The sequence below is a fragment of the Psammomys obesus genome, unplaced genomic scaffold (assembly GCF_907164565.1).
Source record: "Psammomys obesus unplaced genomic scaffold, mPsaObe1.curated_primary_1811, whole genome shotgun sequence".
NCBI classification, from domain to species: Eukaryota; Metazoa; Chordata; class Mammalia; order Rodentia; family Muridae; genus Psammomys; species Psammomys obesus.
In genome coordinates this window covers 30,207,467-30,232,617 of record NW_026593286.1, presented here as the reverse complement: position 1 = coordinate 30,232,617, position 25,151 = coordinate 30,207,467, and the positions used below count along the sequence as shown (strand labels likewise).

The 25,151-nt window shown below is 42.9% G+C and overlaps 1 protein-coding gene across 1 annotated transcript in view; it reads left to right on the top strand.

The window, feature by feature from the left end:
• Fam117b (family with sequence similarity 117 member B) overlaps window positions 1-25,151 on the top strand; it is a 77,606-nt gene that overhangs the window by 671 nt on the left and 51,784 nt on the right. Inside the window, exon 2 of the mRNA XM_055616798.1 lies at window positions 11-257. Coding sequence (XP_055472773.1) covers window positions 11-257 — 247 coding nt within the window. The remainder of the gene's footprint in view (window positions 1-10; window positions 258-25,151) is intronic.

The window sequence follows — 25,151 nt, the reverse complement described above, 5'->3', positions numbered from 1 at the left end:
GGCCACGCAGACGGGCGCGCCCGTGACGTCCCCGCGCGGCACGGCGCCTGCGGCCCGGGCCAGCCCTCCGCGACCGCCGCCGCCGCCGCCCCTGCTGGCCACCGTGTCGTCCCCCGGCTCGTCGCCCACCCACCTGTGGCCCGGCGAGCTGCCCGCCGCCCCGCCCCCCGCGCGCGTCCGCCACCGGAGGAGGTCCCCCGAGCAGGGCCGGCCCTCGGCGGAGAAGAGGAGCCCCAGCGCCCCGGTGTGCAAAGCAGGTACGCGGAGGCCGGGGGGCGGTGGCGGCGGGGCGGCCCGGGCCCCCCGCCCACCCCCGCGAGGTGCCCGCGGCGGAGGTGCAGCCGCCAGCCTCGGGCCTCAGCCCGTCGGCGGGGAAGCGTGAAGCCCGGGGTCTGGCCCCGGGGGGCGGCCGCTCGAGGGCGAGGCCGGTCTGTCACTTTTGTTCCGGCGACGCGGTCGAATGCTTGCAGATTGCACGCCGCTGCTGCTCGGTGTCCTGCTGCACGGCCCGGTTTCGGAGCTGGAGGACCGAGGGCTTCGGCAGAGGCCGATTTGGATCGTGGAAGGGTTGGGAGGCTGGGAGTGGTTTTTGCAATTTCGTAAGACTTAATGGGTAGCGAGAAGGGAGAAGTTAGGCAAGATTGCTTTGGGGCGTGTGTGCCTAGGTCTGTACACACACACGTATACGTAAATGGTAGGTAGCTAGCCTGAGGGTCTGTTTGTCATATCAGATACTGGTTTTATGTCTCTCCGACTTATTGTTTGTTTGCCTTTTTCTTTTTCTTTTCTTTTTTTTTTGTCCCCTCTCTGAAACAGCCTCACTAACCCTGGCTGGTCTGAAACTGGGTAGCCCAGGCTGGCCTCCATCGGCCTGCCTCCGCCACTCTAGTGCTGGGATTAAAGGCAGCAGCCCATCAGGACCGACTCCCTCCGTTGTGTGTGTGTGTGTGTGTGTGTGTGTGTGTGTGTGTGTGTGTGTGTGACAGTTCTCTCTGGGAAGATCCTGAATGGCGGCGTTGGGTTCCAGGGGAGTCAATTCAGAAAGTTCTTTAAAGGAGTATTTCAGATTGTAGATACCAAGGGATACTAGCATCTGCTGTGTGGCTCCTTCAGACGGTGTCGTGAAAAAAGAATGAGTAGTTCTTAGTTACGTATTAATAGTGTCAGTACATACCTCTGTGTTTTTTTTTTTTTTTTTTTTTTTTTTGTTGTTGTTGTTTTCTCTTTTCCTATCTGGAGAATTTCTGTTAAAACCTTACAAGTAGAGTAATTGGGGGTTTCAGGAAACTTAGTTCTGCTGTTTCCTAGCAAGTCAGTGAGATGAAGTGATTTAATAAGTGTAATGTGAATCTTTCTTCTTACATTTGTTTTATGAAAGCTTTAAAAATTACTACATTTTATTTCTTTTGTGTGCGTGTGTCCATGGCCTGCAAGTGCAGATCAGAGCATAGTTTGGAGGAGTGGAGTCTCTCCTTCCACCTTGTGGGTTCAGGCTTGATGGCACGCACCTGATGAGCCTCTCCCCAGCCCTGGGAAGGGTTTTAGACAGTACCGCTTTAAGGAAGATTGCCTAGAAAAATGATTAGTAGAACAGTTTTAAATGTTTTGGGAATACAAAATGCTTTTGGATGTTCTTTGTGTTGTTTTGTTTTTTGAAACAGGGTCTCCTATAGCCTCAGCCGGTGTGGAACTCACTATGTAGATCACCTGGCTTCACCAGCTGCCCCTGCCTCCCCCAGTGCTGGAGTCAAAAGCATGCACTACTACACTGGCTGCAAACTGTTTTTAAAAACATTGTTGCAAGGACTCCCTTGTTTGCAATAGTGGGCGAGTGGTTTTCATACAAGCTCTCATTTTAGCTTTCACATTGGCCTTTAGACAAGAACAAGTGGTGACAGGTGAGATTGGACTCTGCTTGCACTCCACTAAGAACATGCCTTCAAATTATATCAAGGAAGGTATATATAAGTGACCGTGGGAATTTACACGTGTGCAGTTGTCAACTCTGCTGAACCAGAGTTTCTGTAGCTCGCCTTGTGGGTCCAGGGTAGCACATCTGGTGTGTGGAAGATGATCTCCTTTGGCTCTCGGGAGACCAGGCCTCTTAGCACACCGAGGAGAGCTTGATTAGGGCAAGTAGATGTGAAGGAAGCTTTATTTCTGGGGATCTCAGGCTCCTTGTGTGCTCATTCACATTTTCCAAAGGCCTCCTTCCCCTCCCCCCCAAATAAACAACAGCCCAGAAATGAATAGTTACTCTGGAGCTGGATGTGAGGGGCACTGCTTGTTATTAGGTCTTACAGTCTTATAAAGTGTGAATGTCTGGTTGCTTCTTCTTGGAATATATTGTTTCACTCTAGTTAGATCATACAAAGTGGGTGAAATGTTTTCAGTTTCATTTCTGTCTAGCATAGACTGCTGTGATTCAATCCTGTGATGTTTTATATGACCAAATCTAGAAAGAGACACTGTCGTTTCCAGACCCCTTTTTGATTAAAGGGAGATTATCAATAGGTATGCAGACTTGATGAAGTATAAGCATTACTGTAGAAACGGAGGTGCTTCTTGATGCAGTTCTGCAGCCCTCACCAGACCGGATGCCTGGGTTCATCTTCAGGATAGTGGCTAGGTGTCCAACCTGGTGGACACTGACGGACCTGTGCAGGCTCCAGCCCTGCAGAGCCTCTGAGTTGGAGATCTTGAGATCTCTAGCTGGCCGGTTGGTTCTCTGGGCTTGAGCTAATCACTGACTGACTCAGAATGCCGCCCTCCTGACTATGGTCGTCACCATGCACCCTTCGATGGCGGTTGTTGCAGCATCCGACTTGAATGCCTACCATCTTCATAGCAAAGTGGCCTGTCTGGGTAAAGTGCATGCTCAGAAAAGACCTAGACAGTAGGGTTAATTATGAAGGTGTGTGTGCGTATGCACTTTCCCTTTTACTTGACTTAATCTTATTAGATAGAAATTGAAGAGGCAGTATAAGACCAGTTAGAGGGGCTGGAGAGATGGCTCAGCAGTTAAGAGCACTGACTGCTCTTCTAGAGGTCCAGAGTTCAATCCCAGCAACCATATGGCGGCTCATAACCATCTATACTAGGAACTGATGCCCTCTTCTGGCATGCAGGTGTATATGCAGATAGAGCACTCATACACATCAATCAATCAATCAATCAGTCAATAATCAGTCTTAGAAAAAAAAAAGCAGTTGCAATAAGCCTAGGGGAGAAACTGGGTTTAATGTCTGTTTAGTCACTTACAATCATGTATGAAGAGGTGAATAGCTTAAGTTGGTGATAGAGTCCATAGTTGTATGGGATGTCTTTTTTTTTTTTTTAATAATATCTATCTATCTATTGGCTTTTTGAGACAGGGTTTTGTCCCGTCCAGCGGGAGTTCAATGAGTTCCTAAGGAGGGGCGAAAAGAATGAAGTGACGACAAGGAGACACAAGTCTATAGTCTGATCTCGCTCTCATTTATTTGAAAAATTTCACACAACTTTATAGGGAGAAGGCAGGAAGGGAAAATGTGTCAGCAATATAGTTTACAAAGTGTAACAGGGTGATTAATGATGATGCAGAACACCGCAAGAATGTTTACTAAAAGAGATATTACAAGAATGTCAGCTAAGATATCCCAAAATGTCTAGCCTGATGCACAGATGTCTCATAGGTTCCGGAAACGTAAATCTCTCACCTACGACCTTGTTGCAGCTCTCTGTAGCTTTCCACTAGCTGGCCTTGGCTCCCGGCAGGGTTTCTCTGTGTAGCCTTGGCTGTCCTAGACTCACTTTGTAGACCAGGCTGGCCTTGAACTCAGAGAGATCTGCCAGAGTGCTGGGACTACAGGCATGTGCCACCAGGCCTTGCTCTTAATTTTTTTAACTTATTTATTTTTTATTTTATGTAAATTGGTGTTTTGACTGCATGTATGTCTGTGTGAGGGTGTCAGACCCCCTGGAACAGGAGTGACAGTTGTGAGCTCCCTAGTGGGTGTTGGGAATTGAACCTGGGTCCTCTGGAAGAACAGTCAGTACTCTTAACCACTGAGCCATCTCTCCAGCCTGACTTCTTATTTTTACATTGTTGTTGTGTTGTTTGCATGTGTGTGGCTACATACATGCTGAGGTCATCTATGTGATGATCCAGGTGGCAATCTGCTGGAGTCCATCCTCTTTTTCTACCTATGGGTCCAGAGGATTGAACTTAAGTCATCAGGCATGGTGACAGACACCTTTACCTGCTAAGCCATCTCACCAGTTTTAGTTTTATTTAAAAAGTTTTAATTACATTTTATATTTGTTTTCTCCCCCTTTGTGTGTGTGCGTGTTCGTATGGATGCCAGGGCTTATGTGTGGAGGACAGGAGCTAATAATTTCTTTCCTTCCACTATGAGGGTACCAGCAATCAAACTCACATTGTTAGGCTCGGTGGCAAGCACCTTTACCTGAGAAACTGTCTCTAACCTTCTTCTCTTATTTTAAGTGACTGATAATTGTTTCTTTATTAGACACAGTTTGTTTTTTATGCATAAATACATTGTAAAATGATCATGTTTAGCTAATTGATATATTTACCATTTCATACTTCGTATTCTTATGATATATTTCAGAGTCATTTAAAAAATCTGTACCTGCCTTTGTGTGTGTGTATGTAGGTGTGTGTAGAGAGATTTCAGGAATGGGGTTTCTGCTTTGCCTTGCTGACTCTGGGTATTGAACTCAGGCCGTCAGGCTTGGCAGCAAGCAGTACTTCCTGAGCCACCTTGCTGGCCTTAAAATCCATTTGTTTTTAGCTCTCTGATGTGTAATTCAGTAGTCCCTTGTGCAGTTAAGGGTTAAAGCTACTGACTAGCTGAAAATCTACCCATAACTTTTGATTCCTCCTATATTTAACTACCAAAAAACAGCCTGCAGTTACTGGAAATAGGAACATTCAGGTTGACATATTTTGTTTATTACCTATTTTATATATGATGAAAAAACTCCATGAGATGGTCGATGACTCTTTACTGCCACAGGCAATGTTCCACAGAGGTGAGGCGCTCACCCGGGCGGAGGTGTCCACGCCACGCTGTGTGCTCTGGAGACTTGAGCTCACTGCCACAGCAGCAGAAGGTGGCTGCTGCATTGTAGCACCCGTGCGGGGCTGCTCCAGCCGCTGTATGTACTTGCGGGTTGACGCTGCATCCTCGTTGCCGGCTACACTGCTCTCGAGAATGTTGGTGTTTGCTTTTGTAGGGTTTGACAAGTGCTAACTTTCTGTAATAGGCTCACATGTGCTTTATGATAGTGATAAAAGACTTATCACTTGGAGGCAATAGTAAAATACAGGAAACAAACAATTTATGCATCTGGGATAAAGCTAACATTGAAACTACTGTGAAGTTTCTAGGCTATGCAGTGGTTTCTGGGAGCTTTTTCAAATTGTTGCTGTCTCCACCAAAATCCTCATATACATGGATCTGAACAGTTCAGACCTTGTTTTTTAATGTCTGGTGGGGTTTTTGTTTTTGTTTGTTGTTTTTTGAGACAAGGTTTCTCTGTGTAGTCTTGGCTGTCCTGTACTCAGAGATCCGCCTGCCCCTGCTTCCCCGAGTGCTGGACTACAGGTGTGCTGTGTGCCACTGCTCCTGGCTTGTGTTATGTAATGTCAGATATACATTATTAATCGTTACAGCCACCTTCATACCTTGTCCTATGAATCTCTGCCACCTGGCTGTTCCTTACTTGTGTCCTTTATAATGCATTGGTAAAGTGTGTAAATGAATTACTTTTCTGAGTTCTGTGAACCACTCTAGAATATCACCAACTCTCAGAAGTGTTGACGGGACCTGTGATCTGGAACTGGGTGGTCAGAAGTGCAGGTGGCCCTGGACTTGCAGCTAGCATCTGAAGAGGGAACAGTCTTTTGAGGTCAAGCCCTTGTTTTCCGAATGTGATGTGCTCCTGTGAAGGTGGAGCTCCAGCCCCTAGCTGTGGTGCTGTCTTATAAGATCCTAGAAACTTTAGGAGGAGGCATCTACATGGAGGAAGAATGGGTCCTTTGTGCTACCTCTTACCCTGACTTCGTCGTATATTTCATTTTCTCTGCTTGCTGGCTGCCATGAGATGAAATTATGTACTCTGTCATGCTTCCTCGCCACAATGGATTGTTATCTCGGAAACTGGGAGCTACAGCAACTAACTTCCCTTATGTTGTTCTGTCAGGTATTTTTTTGCCGCAGTGATAGGGTAGTTAGAATCAGAATTGTATTTTTAATTTCCATATAGTGAACAGAGAATTGTCTGGTGCTTGAAAACACCTCAGGGTGCTTGTTAAAAGAATTCAGCTTCCTGGTCTGATTTTAGCCTCCTAGTGATGCTAGTGTACTCTCTTTTTTTGTTGTTTTGTTTTGTTTAAAAAGTAGTTGTAGCAGGGTCGTGGTGGTGCACGCCTTTAATTCCAGTGCTCGGGAAGGCAGAGTCTGGCAGATAGATTGCTGTGACTTCAAGACTAGGCTGGTCCAGGACAGCCAAGGCTACACAGAGAAACCTTGTTTCAGAAAATAAAAAAAAAAAAGAAAAAAAAAAGTAGTTGCAGAAGCCTTCAAGGAGATAGTGTGAAAACTTAGTAGGACCAAAAGAAACAAACAAACAAAAACCAAACAAAAATTTTCGTGTTTATGTGATTTTTGTGGAGTGTCTGATGTGTTGACAGCAAGATGTGTATTGTTGTACATTGCACGTTGTAGTGTGTAAATTTGTTAATTGGGGTGGGAAAGTGCCAAGAGAAGCAGCAAAAGATGCACGTCCTTAAAAGAACCCGTTTCATATTCCGTGCTTTGTTTCTGAGGTGCACACTTGTGGAGGCCACAAGAAGATGCTGAATCCCTGGAGCTGGAGCCCCTGTGTTGTGAGCAGCCTGGCGTGGGTGCTGGGAACTGAATGGCCTCTCTGGAATAGTACATGCTCTTCACCCTGAGCCATCTTTCCAGCCCCAGTAGATGCACTTCTTTGAGGTTGTAGGCAGACTCAGAAAGTAGGGCATCAAAACTGTTTTTGTGGCAAGTTTGTTTTCTAGTACCTGCTGAAGTAGAACTCTGAAAATTCAGCATTTCTTTGAAGATATTTGCTGATTTCACACCTTCAAGAGAATCCTTTTGGCTTGTGATATGTATTTATTTATTAATTATTATTATTATTATTATTATTATTATTATTATTATTATTACTGGTTTTTTTTGAGACAACCCTGACTTGCTTTGTAGACCAGGCTGGCCTCAAACTCATAGTGATCCACCTGCCTCTGTCTCCTGAGTGCTGGGATCACAGGCGTGTGCCAGCATGCTCGGTTGTGATATGTTTTTTACAATTGAGGATGAGGCATTGTAAAACATACTAGTTTGGGGCTGGAGAGATGGCCCCTTACACACAACAGTTAAACAACAACAAAAGCCCCACAGTGCTCCAGAGATCCAGATTAGCCAGGCAGGACAGGAGCGTGGAATGGAGCATGCACTGTGATTGTTCTTGTTTACAGTGAATAGGAATTCTGCAGGCATGGGTAAAGACGTTCTCTCAGACCATGGCTTCTGACTTTGGTTGGAAGCTTCCTAGAGGAGTGACAGTGATGTCATGTTCAGTTGTGTGTCACTTAAAATACACAGTCCAGGGGAATATCGCTGTAGGCAAAGAGCGGAAGGGCATACTTCAGAATGGCTCTGTGTAGAATAAGGTGAACTATTTCAGTGTGAACTAAAATGAATCGGAATATTTTCCATAGCTAATAATATTTGTTCTGGAGCCAGGCCACCAGGTTCACATGTTGCCGTCGACATTTACTGACTAGCTGTTTAACTTAAACTTCCTGCAAAAAGGAATACTTCATAATACTTAACTGTAGAGGGTTGGCACAGGATACAATCCCTGTCATCTGGTTGTGGTGGTATATGCCTTTACTTCCAGCCATTAGGAAGCCGAGGAAGGAAGGTCTCTGGTTTCAGGGCAGGTTGGTCTACACACAAGGAGCTCAAGGCTGCATAGAGTCATTATCTCAAAAAGACTAACTAAAGTAACATTCCTTGTAAACTGACCGTAGGCCTCTCTCAGTGTTAGTGTTTCTGTGTCATCTCCGCCATCTTCCTAAGGCAAGTGTTCATTTACTTGTGTTGTATTTATGTTCTCAGCCTGGGTTCTGTTGTAGTTTAGGATGAGTGAAGTAGCAATTGAGATGGAAGCATCTGGAGGGTAGGCGTTTACAGAGGCATTGGACGCCTGAACTGAGATGTGGGAATGCCATCGGTGGGTGCAGGAAGATCGGCCTTCTGGTGTGCTGACACATTGGGTGTAGGGATTAAGAAAAAAGAGTTGAGGATGGTAGTTGCATTAGTTCTACAAATTCTAGATATCGGGGAAGCAGGTTTGGAGTAGAGAACCAAGTTTAACTCGACTCTTAGACCTATTTGTGCCCTCAGGAAACCTATGTAATTTTCTCTACTGATAACACTTTTGGAACCCATAAAGTTTGAAAATGGGCTGGCTGAGAAGTTAGGACTCATTCACGTATTTCACTTCAGAATGTACCCTTTAAACACTTCCTGCTAGGTGTTTGCATATGGACAACACCTGAAAGGACAGTCTGGGAAGGGGGGAGGGCTGTCTGAGATGATGCAGAAATGCTAGGAATAGAACTCTGGGAGAAAGCAAGCATGCCACGGTGGTTTGGTTTTGTTTCTTGTGCCAGGGTTTCACTGTGTAGCCCAGGCTTTTCCTGAATCATCAGCCTCAGCTTCCCAAGTATTAGAGACTGTAGGTGTGCAAGACAATGCCCAGCTTGAGAAGAAGCACTTTAAAAGTAGAGCACGCAGAGCAGAACTCTGAAAATTCGGAAGACTGAGAAGTAGGTGAGTATTGAGGAAGGAAGAAAGCCTGCATGTAAGGGAGCAGGGTTACAGATTTTTAGATGGGGTGAAGAGAACAATTAGCCTGGTTGGCAGAACAAGCTTTTGAATTTGGCATGTAGGTCAGTTGGTGATGGCTGAAAGTAGTTTTGACTATCACTGTTGGGCCACAAATCGGGTCAAAGCAGTGAGTGAGGAAATAGAGTCCTTGTTTTCTTGTTACTGTGGTAAAAAACCACAGCATCTTAGGAAAGGAAGGTTTGTTTGTTTGTTTGTTTTCTTTTTCTGGTTGTTTGTGCACTTTTTTTTGGTTCACAGTTTGAGTGTATGATCCATTGTGGTGGTGGGGGTTTATGGTCTCAGGTATGTGGAAGCTGGCCACTTTGGGTGTATATCAGGAAACATAAAGGGAGACAATCAGTGACTGGTGCTCAACTCCTTTTGTTCAGTTCTGGATCCCAACCCATGGAATGATGCTGCCCGTGTATTTACAGTGGGTCTTTCTATCTCAGTTAACTGGGTCTAGAAACTCCCTTGTAGACAAGCCCAGTGGTTTATTTCCTGATTCTAGAGCTAAGTCCACCCCTTACCTTGCTGCCCAGATACCACTTTTAAGCCATGATCCTCCCACCCCTTGTTTGACATGTGCATGCCATCTCACAGTGTAAAATGCACAGCCTGACTTCTAGAGTCTCCATGTTCTTCCAAAAGACTGTTTAGAACTGCTCAGGAGTGTAAGTGCAGAGCCTGTGCTGAGAACCAGTCTTTTAACTGCGGCCCCTATAACATCAAAACATGGTACATACTAAAGTACCTAATGAGAGAAGGTAACGCTCCCGTTCCAAAATGGAGGAACGGGGCTGCTGCAAGCAAAAATTAGACCAAGTACAAAAGCAAACCCAGAGTTCTTCAGCTCCCTGTCTGCCTCTGGCTCCTGAGGGTGGGTGACCCTGCCATGTCTCCTCTGCCACCTGTAGCATGTAGAACCTCTCTTGGGCTGGTTCCACTGCACCCATGTTGTGTTTTTTGGTGGATATCCCATGTCCTGGTGTCTCCACATCATGAGGTCTCCAGACCATTGTAACTTAGGTTTTAATGTCACAACTTAACCTCCTGGAGCCTCCCTGCAGGGACTTCAGCCTTGCTACATTGTCTGGCCTCAGTGGTTCTCTGGGACTTTGATGCAAGATTTCATTATCCCCACACTCTTAAATTGTTATTGTCTGCAAAACCTGTAGCATGTGTGTGCTGTGAGTTCTGCGTAAACCACATTGCATTAGCTCTTGTCTGGAAGGGACTTGCTTGCAGGACACCTCTGCAGTGGCATTTCAGTGTAGGCACTCAAGTGAATTTACCAAGATGGAACATTCCGAGGTTGGAGTCTTGGGCGCCTTTCCTGATAGTCCATGTGGTTAGCATCAGTTTTCTCTTTAATGAGGACTAAACTCTGTAGCAAGACAATTGCTTTCAAACTGCCTTGTCTATAATTTTATAGTCAAACTCTTTCCCTTGTCAAATTGGTTATTTTCTCATCTTTCTGCCTTACCTGTGGCTCTCCACTATAGCACCGAGTAAGAGTAGTAAGTAATAACTGTGGCACAGCCTGAATTCTATCTTGCCTTTAAAGTTCCTCTGCCAAACACAGTAAATTACTTTTGAATTTAGCACCACCCAGGTTTTTAGGACATGGGCAAAACGTAGCCAGGTTCTTTGTCAAAATATAACTTGAATGGACTCTAGCCCAGATCCTAAGAGTTCTTATTCTGCTTTGAACCTCATGACCCAGGCTTTCATTGTCCATGCATGGCTATTATTTTCCATGCTCCCATCAGAGTGGCCAGTTGGGCTCTCTCCTTATAGCATTTGAAACTTTTGTAGTCCACGATTCTAATATTCCTTCAAATCAGTTCCAAAGACATAAGCACCAAAGTCAGGTTTATCATGGGCACACCCTGGACCCCACCCCTCCTCTTTGTGTTAGTCACGCATTGCTGAGACAAAATACCTGACAGAAGCAACTTGAGGGTGGATTTGTTTGTGGTGCAGTTTGAGGATAGAGTTACGGTGGAGAAATGACGGTGGCAGGAGTGTGGAGCAGATGGTCACACTGAGGGCCTTAAAGAAAGAGAAAGAGGTGAGCGCTAGTGTCATTTGCTTTTGTTTTTAATCAGGCCAAGACCCAACCCGTGGAATGGTGTGACTCAAAATTGGTTAGGTTTTCCCACACCAGTAAACCCCGTCTAGACACTGCCTCATAGATATGCTCAGTGGCTTGTCTCCTAGGTGATTTTAGATCCTGTCAGGGTAAAGTGAATACTAACCATTATAAGTTGTTCTTATGTCAGTGGAAGGAAGCAAGCGAAACAAAGCATTTTTTGGGTCCTTTTATTATAGGATGAAGAAAATTTCAGCATGTTTCTTGGTTTAGTAAAAGTATTCACAGGGAAAAGTGCAGGTCAAGGGAGAATGGTCATGGAAGAGGGACAGGTGATGAGCCTCACTACATACAGTTTGGTCTCGGAAACCATTAGCAATTCCTCTTTTATTGACTAAAGAGGGGAAATGGGTATGGGTGTGGTTCAAGATGACAGATAACAGCAATAATACGGGAAGGAAGTTGAGAAAGGAAGAAAACAGCAACTTCTTTCCTTAAAATTCTGTCTTTAAAATACTTGAGAAAAAAATACCATGGTGGGCCCCCCTTCCCCAGCCAGAGTTTCTCTGTTTAGCCTTGGCTGTCCTAGAACTCACTCTATAGATCAGGCTGGCCTTGAACTCAGACATCAGCCTCCCTCTGCTTTGATAGCATGCTTGTCTTTTTGTTTGAGTTGTTTTTTTGAGACAGGCTTTCTCTGTGTAGCCTTGGCTGTCCTAAACTCACTTTGTAGCCCAGCCAGGCTGGCCTCGAACTCACAGAGATCCACCTGCCTCTGCCTCCCAGAGTGCTGGGATTATTGGCTGCACTGCTTGTTTTAATACTACATTTAAAAATTACCCTTTTAAGTCAGAGTACCTGCAAATAATTAAAAATTACAAATAGCAGTATGCTTGTAATCAAATCACACCTCTATTCTCATTACTGCAGCTCCTAGAAATAACTTTCAACCCTTAGGAGTTTTTAAATGTTTAATATTTATGATGCATATAATGTATTTTGATCAAATCTACCTCCCATTTCCTCCTTTTTTTGAGACAGGGTTTCTCTGTGTAATCTTGGCTGTCCTGGACTCACTTTGTAGACCGGGCTGGCCATGAATTCGAAGAGATCCTCCTGCCTCTGCCTCCCCAAGTGCTGGGATTACAGGTGTGCACCATCACATCCGGTTTCTTCTTGGGGTTTTCTTTTGGTGCTTTATTATTTCTGCTTTAAGAAGATTTTCCCCTCAGTTTTATGTGTCATAATGACTTAATTTCTACAGAAAATGCAGGCTTGCTAGTAGTTACTTAGTATTAATGTTTAAATTCTGACTATACTGTTTGTATCAGAACCTTCTGTGTGCTATAGATATTTCCTTCCTTGATAACTTTTTATGTTTCCTGAGGTGAAAATTACTTTCTTAACATGAATTTATTCTGAAAACTTTGAAAACAAAAACTTTCAAATATTTGAAAATATGTCAGGTTTCCACTTGTCTTAGTCACTGTTCTATGCTGAGAAGTAGCTATATCCTGATCACAAGGGGTGGGGGAGGGAGGGTCTGAGAGACTGGGCCTGGCATGGGCTTTTGAAGCATCAAAGTCCACTTCCAGTGACATATTTCCTCCAACAAGGCCACACCCAGTCCTAAAAGCCCACACCTAACCCTCCTCAAATAGTGCCACTCCCTGATATATGAACCTATGGGGACCAGTCTTTTTTGTTTGTTTGTTTGTTTGTTTTTGAGACAGGGTTTCCCTTTGAAGCCTTGGCTGTCCTCGAACTCATTCTGTAGACCAGACTGACCCTGAACTCAGAGATCCGACTGCCTCTGCCTCCGCCTCCCAAGTGCTGGGATTAAAGATGTGTGCCACCACCTCCAGGCTGTATACGGGGCCATTCTTACTCACACCACCCTTTCATCCTCATATGCTAAACTGGCCTGTGGATCCCTAGTTTGTGTCATAGTTACTATCCTGAAACTTTCCTGAAAGTTCTCTTTGTATCAAATATTTGGATACTCTTAATTTTGGTCAATACTATAATTACAGGTGCGCACCACCACTAATGGTATATTCGATGGTGGGGCTCAAACTCTTGGGGCTCTGCATGCTAGGCAAGTGTTCTCTTGACTGAGCTACACTCCAGGCCCTCTAATAATCTTTCACATTAAAGTTACTGTGTGTTCATTGAGCTAAGTCTACATGTAGCTTATTTATTAGAAGTGCGATATTTTTAATTGGTCCATTTCTATATGTGCGCTTACAGTAATACTGCTATTTTGGGGAGGTTTAATGAAGTGTTTTTGGAGTCCTTGCCTTCAGAGAGCTAGCAATGTAATTGTGCAGTTTAATTGTGCTTATCAGATGTCTCCCCCCTCTCATTTCTCTTTTCCACCCCTTTTCTTTCTTTACAGTTATGTGAGTTAAAGTTTATAAGTAGTAAAGAATACAACAGGCACTTACTACTGTTTGATTTTCAGATCATCTCATAGAAATCCAGTTGACCGTTGTTTTTTATAATTCTGGGGTGATCCTGTATTTGTACAAACATGACTACCACATAAGTTTATTACAGACCAAAGATGATGGTGAATGTTTACATCATTTTCAGTATTTTTTTAATTACAGAAAAATGAGTTTCTGTGTTTTTTTTACACATCATCATATTTTGTTCTTAATTCTCTCTCCTTGCCCCCATCCCCTTCTCCCAGATAGTTTGCCTATTTGCATATTTCCCAGTAAGAGCTCAGCGTTTTCGGGCCTCAGATGCACTATGTAGTTAAGGATGGCCTTGAATGCCTTAGGTCTCTGCCTCCTACTGCTGGGATTGCAGGTGTGTGCCGCTAGCACTATATTGATGCACAGACAGGCAGGCTCTCTACCAACCAAGCTACATTCTCAGCCCACTCCCCACTTCTGTAAGACAGGGTCTCAAGTGGACTAGGTTAGCCTTGAACTCACTAGCTTGTCTTTGCTTTCCAAGTGCTGGGATCACAGGGTTGCACCATGGTGCCCAGCTTTGTTATTCTCTCGTGTTCCTCTCCCCTCTTTTCTCAGAGTCTCCTTTATACTTTTATGTCCTGCGTATATATGTATGCACGTGTAATACAAGTGAGGTGTTTCTTTCTGAATCTGGCTTATTTTGCTAAACATCTTTTTCTCCAGTTCAGTATATTTTCTGAATGTCTTAATTTCATTCTTCCTTGTAGCTGGATGAAATTCCATATGTGCCTTATTTTCTTTATCTGTTCATCTGGTGATGATCTAGGCTGATACTACTTCTTAGCTATCTTGAATATTGTGGGAAGAAATAAGGATGTGTACATATCTCTGTGGTATGCCGATTTAAAATCCTTTGGTTAGCAGTTTTGGAGCTTCAGGTGTACTATTAAGATCTTAACTGGTTTTTGTTCTTTTTTTTTTTATTAATTTTATTAGTGTCTTTTTCTTTTGGTTAGATTGATTAATGATTGTCAAATCTATTTTTTTTAAAGAACCAACTCTGATTGATTCTGTGTGTTTTTTTCTTTTCAACGTTTTAAAAGCTTTGTTTTTGTAAGCATTGGTGTTTTGCCTATGTTTGCACAAAGGGCCAGAACCTCTGGAACTGGAGCTGCAGACAGTTGTGAGCTGCCTTGTGGGTGCTGGGAATTGAACCTGGGTCCTCTGGAAGAGCATAACAGTATCCTTAACTGATGAACCATCTCTCCAGCCCTGATTCTATGTATTCAGCGTTTCTCTGTGTAGCCTTGTAGCCATAGCCTGGACTTGATTTGTAGACCAGGTTAGCCTTGAACTCACAGAGATCTACCTGCCCCTCTCTCCCAGAGTGCTGGGATTATGGGTGTGTGTCACTGAGCCTGGCTGATTCTAGGTGTTTTTTTAAGTCTTCATTTCATTAATTCCCAGCATGACCTTGCTTTTTTTTTTTTGCTATGTACTGCTTTAAAGTTTACTTTTTTTTTTTTTTTTTAAAGCCTAAAGGTACATCATTAGGTTATTTATTTAAGTTCTTTTGGAGTTTTAGTGTAAGGGCTCATAGCAATAAACTTTCTTCCTGGAATTGTATTAGCTATATTCCAAGCGTTCTGTTAAGATGTATTTTCAGTCAATTGTAGGGATTTTTAAATTTCCACCTTGATTTCCTTAATAACTTGTTAGTCATTCTAGACCCTGTTGTTTAGGCTCTTGAATATTTATCTAATTTCTGTAGTTTGTCTTTTTAGTTTTATTTTACTATGGTCTGATAAGGTACTAGAAATTATTTTTCTTTTATATTTCTTAAAATGTATTTTGAGATCTAAGGTGTAATCTGTTTTAGAAAAGCTTCCATGGATTACTGAGAAGAATAGATTCCATTTTTGTTGACTGGAATATTACATAGATATATTAGGTTCATTTGATCTGTGGTGCAGTTTAACTTTGAAGTTTGTTGGTGATTTTGTTTGAATGCCCTGTTGAAGATGACAGAGCAGTATTGAAGTCATCTATAATTACTGCACCAAGATATGTCAAGACTTTGATGCTCATTACTATTTGTTATATTTAATTAGGAGCCCCAACATCTGGTACATGTAAAATTATGTTTTTCTATTTATTAAGATGTAGTGACCCTCATCTCTGAATAAAATTGCTTTGAAGTCCGCCTTTTCAGATGTAGCCACGTGAGATTGTGTTCACTTGATAGATTGATGGCTATCTTTTGACTCTTGGTCTATAGATGTATTTTCTCAGTGAGGTATGTTTGTCAGAGACAATGCACGGTTAGATACAGTTTTTAATCTAGTTAGCAGGTCTCTATCACTTTATTGGTGAGTTAAGACTATTTTACTTTTTAAGGTTCTTGAGGCATATATACTAACTTCTGTAATTTCATTCTTGGGTTTTTTTTCTTCCTCCCTTATTTAGTAGGAATTTGCTGGTACTATGTTGGACATGATTATTCTCATTTATTCATCTATTATTCCTTTCATGAAAGCATTCTTTTCTGTGCTCTTCAAGGTTGAGACTTCCTTCAGGTACCTACAGCAGTACTGGGTTTCATGGTCATGAATGGCTTCAGTTTGTGCTGTCTTGAAATGTCCCTTTTTTCTCAATGTAAAGATTTTTTTTTTTTTAAACATTTATTGTGTGTATACAGACCAGAGGATAACTTGCAGGAATCTGTGCTTTCCTTTTACTATATGGGTCCTTGGGTCAAACACAGGTTGTCATGCAAGCTCCTAGGCCCTCTGTCAGCCATCCCGCCAACTCCCTTCCCTTAATTTTAAGAGTTGCTTTGCTGGATGTAAATGGTATGAAGTAAACATTAGCCTTACAAAGTAGTTCAGGGAGTCAGAGCAAGCTGGGCAATTTAAAAGTTGTCTAGTTTAAGAGATATTCTTGCTGTCCTTATTCTTGCTTGTTTTTACTTTATGGAGCCATGTAGGATTAAAGGCTGGTGAAGAGATGATTGCTAGGTGGTGAAGCAGACTCCTAGCATGGCCACAGAAAGGAGTATTTGGTGAAATTCCAGAGTGATTACATAGAGGTGCACGTAGAGTGTAGTTAGAAGTAAATCTTCTGTCATAGCTTCATATATATACTCAAAACAAGTCAGTTCTAATTTTTTTTTTTTTTTTTGAGACAGGGTCTCCCTGCTGTCCTGGTACTCTCTTTATAGACCAGGCTGGCTTCACAGAGATCGCTTCCCGAGTGCTGGGATTAAAGTCCTGCACCCAAGCAGACTCTTGGGTTTATTTTGCTTACACTTTACCTGTCACAGTCCCTCCTTGAAGGAAGTCAGGGTAGTTCCTGGAGGCTAGGGACTGAAGCGGAAGCATGGACAGGAGGGCGGCGTATCTGCACCAATCACCATTTAAAAAGTGGAACACCTGCCTACCTACAGGCAAGTCTAAGAGACGCATTTTCTCACATGAGACTCTCCCTACCCAAATGATTTTATCTAGCTCATGTCCGGTTTACCTTAATCTCCTCAGCGCACTATCTCCATCATTGTGTAAACTTCATCTAGAGGAAAAACATTTAAGAAGTGTCATTTAAAAAAAAAAAAAAAAAGTTTTGTAACCTGGCGAGGTGGAGCACATCTTTAATCCCAGCACTCAGGGAAGCAGAGGCAGGTGGATCCCAAGGCCAGCCTGGTCTACAAAGCGAGTCCACGACAGCCAAAGCTATCTGTGAAGAGAAACTGTCTTAAAAAACAAAACAAAACAAAAACCAAGCAAAGCAAAAAAAAAAAAAAAAAAAAAACCCAAAACAAAAAAGTTCTGTTATTTTTGTTTAAAACAAAACAGTTTTGTTTTTTGTTTCTGTTTTGTTGCTTTTTAAAGTATAGCAGGACATTCTAGGACCCGCCAGTGGTAAAAATAATGACAGAGAGGGTTAGTTCTGTGCTTTTCTGATCCTGTTCACTCTTTTGTCCTGCTGACAAACCTCCGAAACCTCCAGCCTAGGATTTCTTCTCTCAGAGTGCCTTCTCTATCCGGAAGTTCCACCTTACCCTCCTGCCCAGCTGTTGGCTGTCAGCTCTTTATTCTTTTATTTTTATTTTTAAAATTTATTTATTCTATGTGCATTGGTTTCTTCCTGTGTGTATATCTGTGTGAGGATGTCAGATCTTGGGAGCTACAGACAGTTGTGAGCTGCCATGTAGGTGCTGGGAATTGAACCCAGGTCCTCTGGAAGAGCAGCCAGTGCTTTTAACTGCTGAGCCATCTCTCAAGCCCCTGTCGGCTCTTTATCAAAGCCAATCAGTCTGGATTGCCTTAGACACGTGAGGAAGGAACAAATATTTTTAAAAAAGTTCTGACTGTACAAAAGTAACCGTTGAATATACAGAGACACACCATCACACAGTGCACCCCAACGTGAAGATCTAATGGAGCCAGACTGTTCTGAAATGGTCTTTAACATAAGATGAAAATTGAGCAGGCCATGATGGCACAAGCCTTTAATTCCAGCATTGGGAGGCAGAGGCAGGCAGATCTCTGTGCGTTGGAGGCCAGCCTGGTCTATGGAGCGAGACAGCTAGAGGTACATAGAGAAACCCTGTTGGGAGAGGAGGAGGGGGAGATATTTATTGGTGGTAATTCTCTTCCTTCATGAGAATTTATTTTATCAAACACTTTGAGTGGCTGGAGTGGTAGCCCAGTGGTGAAGATCACTTCCAGCTCCTCCTAGATGACCCTGGTTTAGGCATATAGTCACACAGACAATTGCATACACACATGTAAAAATAACAAACCATTAAAAAAGCTGTTTTGAAAGTGATATATAGGACAGTAGATTTTGGAAGTTTTCAGTATCAGCAAAGAAAAGGAAAAGGATAATATTATTGGATGTATGCTTCTAAATTAGGCTCATTTCATAAATTAAAATACTTAGGACCAGAGAACTGAGTAGTAAGAATTCAGTATTTCACGGGACTGCAGAGATAGCTCAGTGAGTAAAAGCAGTTGCTGCTAAGTCTGTTGGTCTGAGGTCAACCCCTGGCACCCACGTGGTGGAAAGAGAACTACCTCCTTCAAGTTGTCTTCTGATTTCCTTATGTGCTGTGGTATGCAGGTGTGTATACATGAGTCCTGTTTAGCCTTGGCTACCTTGGAACTTGCTATGCGACTAGGCCGGCCTCGAACTTAGAGATTGTCTACCTCTGCCTTTCAAGTTCTGGAGTTACAGTCATGTGCCATCATTCTCTGCTCAATTTACATCTTATTTTAAGGACCACTTCAAAACAGTCTTAGAGTATTATAATGATAAAATTCATCCATATGTTCCTATTATAAATTGATATCGTGCTAAGCTTGTAGTTTTGAAGAGCACAAAAATAGGCCATTATAGATTCTAGAATTCCTTCTTGAATCTCAGTTTCTGGTTGAAGTATAATGAAGTATAATCAGAGGGCAAAATGATATGGAAAAGTTGGTAGACTTGGTTGGAAAATAGGGAATGTTAGATAAAATCATTTTCAGCCTTTTAAGTCTACATTTGTGTTTGATAAATAGACTGTGGTGCTGTGGAAAATTCAGAACAGCCTTAAAAAATAACACAGTGGTTGTCTGTCTTTGATCCCAGCACTTGGGAGGCAGAGGCGGGTGGTGTTCAAGGCCAGCCTGAGTTTATTTCCAGGACATCTAGGACTATTCAGAGAAACTGCCTTAAAAAAAAAAAATAGAGTAAATAAAGCACTGGTAGCTGGTGTGGCGGCACGTTTCCCCATCAGACGGATCTCTGTGAGTTTGAGGCCAGCCCGGTCGACAGAGTGAGTCCAGGACAGCTAGGATTGCAGAGAAAGATTATGTCCCAGTAAACAAATCAGTCTATTCTAGCGGGGGGGGGGGGGGGGGGGGGGGGGGCGTTTTAGTCTTAAAAAAAAAAAAAAAAAAGGTCCTTGCTTTTCTGTATCAATCTTGTAGTTTGTATGGGTGGGTCTTGGTTTTAGTGCCAAAGTGTAGAAAGCTGAATTTTTATGTTTTATTCTCAATAAATATATTAAGAAATACTAGTGTGAAAATAACCAAAGGAGCCAGGCGCAGTGGCACACACCTGTGATCCCAGTGCTCAGGGAGGCGGAGCCAGTCATATATCTGTGAGTTCAATGCCAGCCTGGTCTTCAGCCAGGACAGCCATGGCTACACAGAGAAACCCTCTCTTGAAAAACAAACAACAAAAAAGAAAATAACCAGAGAATAAAGTTTGCTGTTTTATGAGTGCTTTATAAGTGTTCACGGGATCAAGGCAGAAGACGTTTCTTCTCCAGTTCTCTAGATTGTTTTTCCCGGAAACTGTTCTATGAACTGAATCAAATTTGAATTAAAAACATTGTTTTTGGAGATATTTTGGCAAAGATGGAACATAACTAAGAAAAATGTTCTTTATATTGTTTGAGATGGAATTTTTAGTCATGTCATTGTGAAAGTATTTCCTTAAACCATCCTTTAGAAGGAAAAAGCCAAACCAGCTGAACATTGCTCCTTTGCTTGTTGTGGAGAGAGCAGGGTGGGTGGTGATGGCTAGCTCTGTGGCTCAGGCTGCCCTTGTCCTTGTGATCCTTGTGCCTCTCCAGTGAAGGGATCATAAGTGCACACTGCTTTGCTTGGCCTCATTCCCTCCTTAGTCTTTGAAATCTTCAACCACGAGAGCTTTACTGGGCCAAAAAAACCTGAGCAGTGTTCAAGCAGATTGCCTTATGATTTGCTTGACTGTTTGTCGTTGGCTAAGGTGGTGGCTTTCCCGATCTATGGTTGTAAATACCAGTCCAGCCTTCAAACTCAGAATGATAGTAGGATTGAAGAAATCTCTGAGTAACCAAGAATGGGTAGATCTGCTGATGAGGACGAAAGGCTTTCCAGGATACTTTTACTGAATGGGTCCTGTGCATGTCAGTTGGCTTCCTTTTGAACAGCTCTCTAGATTCACAAGTATTTTTTGAGTACCTGTTACAGTAACTTCATTAGATCCCACTTTTGTGTTGGGAAAACATGATAAAATATGACAAAGTCTCTTTTCGTGCACACCAGAAGAAGGGCATTGGATCAATCATATTACAGATGGATGTTAGCTATTATGTGGTTGCTGGGAATTGAACTCAGGACCTCTCAACCACTGAGCCATCTCTCCAGCCTCCACAAATTCTCTTTTCTTAAGGGTTTACTTTTTTTTTTTTTTTAAAAAAAGATTTATTTATTAATACAACATTCTACCTGCACACTAGGTCTTACTATAGATGGTTGTGAGCCCACCGTGCTGGGAATTGAATTTGGGACCTTTGGAAGGACAGCGAATATTCTTAACCTCTGAGCCATCTCTCCAGCCCAGGATATCCTTTCTTTTTCCTCCAGAGATGGTTGATTCCTTACAGCTAAAGCTTCAGCGAGGGCTGGATGAAGTCCTCCTCTCTTTGGCATGTTCCCTGTTGTTCTAGCATAGAGCAGGCAGTTTCTCTTTAGCAGTTACAGCCTCTCAGGGCACCTTGGCTGCAACTTTAAACTTGCTTAAGCTCTTTTCCTCAACAAACTGCAGTATTTAAATACTCTTTCTGCTATAGCTGTTGCTCTTTTCCACCACAGACCTGAATGAGAGTAGAGAGCAATAACTTTGACACAGCCTGACTTCTCTCCTGTCTTGAAAATTTCTCTGCCAAACATACAACAAAATATAAATGAAAATAAAAATACAGTTTATCTAGGGTTAAGCAGGTACCCTATAGTCTGGCATCCCTAGGTAAAGAGGGACTACTTTAAGTTTTGATAGTAATTTGTGTGTATGTTGTGTGTCAGTGGGTGTATGCGGGAGCTAGAGGACAACCACAGGTGTCCACCACCACGTCTTGTTTGTTTGTTTGTTTGTTTGTTTGTTTGGCTGGGGCAACGCTCACTGGCCTGAAAAGCTGTTTGGCTGACTAGTTTAACCTTTCTCTACTTTGCTGGTATAATCCAGCAGTCACCTTTACCCACTGAACCATCTTGCTGGCCCTTTAAGGTTTTTTTTTTTTTTTAAAGTAGATTTATTTATTTTATTGTATATACATTGTTCTGTGTGCATGTACACCTGCAGGCCAGAAGAGGGCGCCAGATCTCATTATAGATGGTTGTGAGCGATCTTGTGGGTGCTGGGAATTGCACTCAGGACCTCTGGAAGAGCAGCCAGGGCTCTTAACCTCTGAGCCCTCTCTCCAGCCCCCTTAGGTTGTAAAATAAGGTTTATTTCTCTGCGTGTGCACACATGCACGCATGTAGTCACCCATGTGCCTTTGGGGACATGGCAGATCTAGTTACCGCACTCACATTCGCAAGCGTCACGAACTTTAATTAGTGAACTGTTTTGAGATCTAGTTTCTCTCTGTCCTGGCTGTTCTGAAACTGAAGATGATTCGATATACTGTGTTCAGACTTACACACTTTTAAATGCATGTTGGGGCGTGTTGTCTGCAGGTGTGTGTCTGTGTTGACGCACACGTAGAGGTGTGTGCCTGTGGAGGACAGAGGGCGTTTCTGCCCTGCCTGCAGTGCTCTGATTAGTCTGGACTAGCTAGCCAGTGCCTGTGGTTGGATTGTGAGCCGTGCAGCACGCCCAGCATTTTTACATGGGTGCCTGGGGGTAGCCTTGGGTTCTTTTGCTTTAAAGAAGCACATTTTTCACCTGAGCGCTCTTTCATCCCAAGTTAAACACATTTTAGGTATGTTGGGAGTTGAGGGTTTTTTTTCTTTTTTTAATGTAGGGCTACTTTTAAAAAAATATATAACATTTAAAATTTTTTTATTTACCTTTATTTTACGTGCATTGGTGTTTTGCCTGCATGGACGTCGATATGAGAGTGTCACATCTTGGAGTTACAGTTTGAGCCACCATGTGGGTGCTGGGATTTGAACCAGGGTTCTCTGGAAGAGCAGTGCCTTTAGTTGCTGAGCCATCTCTAAAGCCCTAGAACTGCTTGTTTGGGATGCAGTGCATTTATTTTAGCTCCTCTATTACTGTGCTGCACCGTCAGGAAGCGCCCTTTGCTCACTCTCGTGCTTACTCAGGCAGTTTGTTTGGAAAGCCAGAGCTCTCTAGCTTGCTCTAGGAGTTCTGTCTTCACCTGCTGAGGCTGGAATTACAGGTGGGTGGCATTTACATGGGTTTCTGGTGATGCCTGCCATCTTACGCTTGCGCAGTGAGCACTTTAACCAAAGCCATCTTCCCAGGGTCTGTTTTATTTACTTTTTGAGATAAAAACTTAATAGAAAACCTTTTTGTTTTTGCTCAAATTCTATTCTCATATAGGATCATAATTGAATATATAATAAATAAGAAAGTTGGCAGGAGGTGAGAGGGAGGCGTATGTGTAGTTTAATACTTGAAATTATTTTTTTGTGTTATGGCAGACAATTTTAATTTTCATTCTTTTTTTTTTTAAGATTTTTATTGCATATTCACTTATTTGCAGACAAGTGTGTTTGTAGGTCCCCTCAGAGGGCACCTACAGCTGGGCTTACAGGTGATGGTACGCTGCCTGGTTTGGGTGCTAGGAACTGAGCTCTAGTCCTCTGAAAGACAACCTGCCCCTTTAACTGCTGAATCTTTTCTAACTGTGTCTGTGGGTGTGGTCAAGGTGGGGCATGCCACGATGTGATGTGGAAATCAGAAGACAGCGTTGGAATCTGATCTCCTCTACTTCCCTGTGGGTTGCAGGGATCCAGCAAGCTGTCAGTTATGTGCAGCAAACGCCTTTACCTACTGAGCCAGCTCCCCAACCACTGTGTGGTTCAGGCCTGTAATTTTTTTCAAGGCCAGCCTGGTCTACCCGGTGAGTTCCAAGCTATTCTGGGTTACAAAGTGAGACCCAGTCTCAAACAAAATCTTACAAAAAAAAAAAAAAAAAAAAAATCATAAAAATGTAACAGCTTCATTTTATAAAGGAAGAAACTGGAAGTGCAGGTAGCCAAAGCCAAGAACTTGTAATTTGTATTCTGTATTGAACAGCTCAGGGGATTCCTTCCTTCCTTCCTTCCTTCCTTCCTTCCTTCCTTCCTTCCTTCCTTCCTTCCTTCCTTCCTTTTCTTCCTCTCCTCCTCAATTCACTTTTGGTTATTATTTCTGAGCTAGGTCTATCATGTAGCCTAGATTGGCTGTGAGTCCGTTTCTCTGGGCATGCCCTGCCATGCTTAGGGATTTTAGCCAGTCTAATGACAGCCCGTGTTTGCACCACTGTATGCTGTTGCCTGTTTATAGGCATACCAGTGGGTGAGGTAGAAAGGGTAGTCCCTGGCAGAGTTAGGCAGCGTCAGATGTGGTATTAAGATGAACCAGTGTTTAAGAGATAAGTATGTTGATTAGTTCCCTATAGGCGTTCCACAGTGTATAGATATTTTGTGAAATGTTGTAGATGACAAATACATCCTACTTTTTACAGAAAAAGGTGAAACCTGGACGTGCAGCCAGTGCTGTTAACCACTGAGCCGTCTCTGCGGCCTTAAGAACTTAGAACACGTTGCTTGTGATGTTGGGGGAATTGGAGTGTTGGAGGTGTTCAGGGCCACTGCTTCTCATATGTCAGCTGAATCAGTCTCCAGCTACTTTTGTATCTTCTTGGTTTCTGTTCTGTCCTTTTCAATGTTACCTTCGCCAAAATGCCCCCGTCATGTGTATGTAAGGTGACAACCCCATGAAGACATCTTCTCTGTCCTGCTTTGTTTTGAGTGTTAGCACATGGCATATTTGTTGGCTTTATGCATCTCACTTTCTCTGTTAAAACAGAAGCTTTCCAATAGCGGAAACCTTTTTTCCCTTGTATTTTTGTATCTGTAATATATGTAATATATGCTCAGGGAATATTCAGTGAAGGAATGCCATGGAAATTAGGCAACCCTGAAGGGTCAGTTGGGAATCTTGGTCCAGAATTGACGACTGTAGCTCACGTCTTTAGATATATGAGGCAAGTAGACAGTGTCATAGAAAGTAGAGGAGAGAATTGAAGCTAATGATATGGATGTGTATAGACTGCCCCATTCTTCTCTTTTTTTCTTTTTAAAGTTTTATTTATACAGCATTCTGCCTGCATGTATGCTTACTCACCAGAAGAGGGCACCAGATCTCCTTATAGATGGTTGTGAGCCACCATGTGGTTGCTGGGAATTGAACTCAGAACCTTTGGAAGAACAGTGTTCCTAGTCTCTGAGTCATCTCTCCAGTCCCTGCTCCATTCTTTTTTTGAATTATTTCTTAATTTTTATTTTATGTACATTGGTGTTCTCCTGCTTGTATGTCTGAGTGAGGGTGTCAGGTCCCCTGGAACTGGAGTTACAGACAGTTGGGAGCTGCCATGTGGGTGCTAGGAATTGAACTCAGGTCCTTTGGAAAAACAGTGCTCTATTTTGCTGAGCCATCTCTCCAGCCCCTATGGCTGCCCCATTCTAAAAGTGTCTTTTGAAGTATGAAATTTTTGAAGTTTGTTGAAATTGCCAGGTGGTGGCGGTGTACGCCTTTAATCCCAGCACTTTCAGGGCAGAGGCAGATGGAACTCTGAGTTCAAAGCCAGCTTAGTCTACAGAGTTCCAGGACAGCTAGGGCTACACAAAAAACTGTCTCAAAACAAACAAACAAAACAAACAAACAAACAAAAAAAAACCCAACAACAAAAAAGCAAGTTTT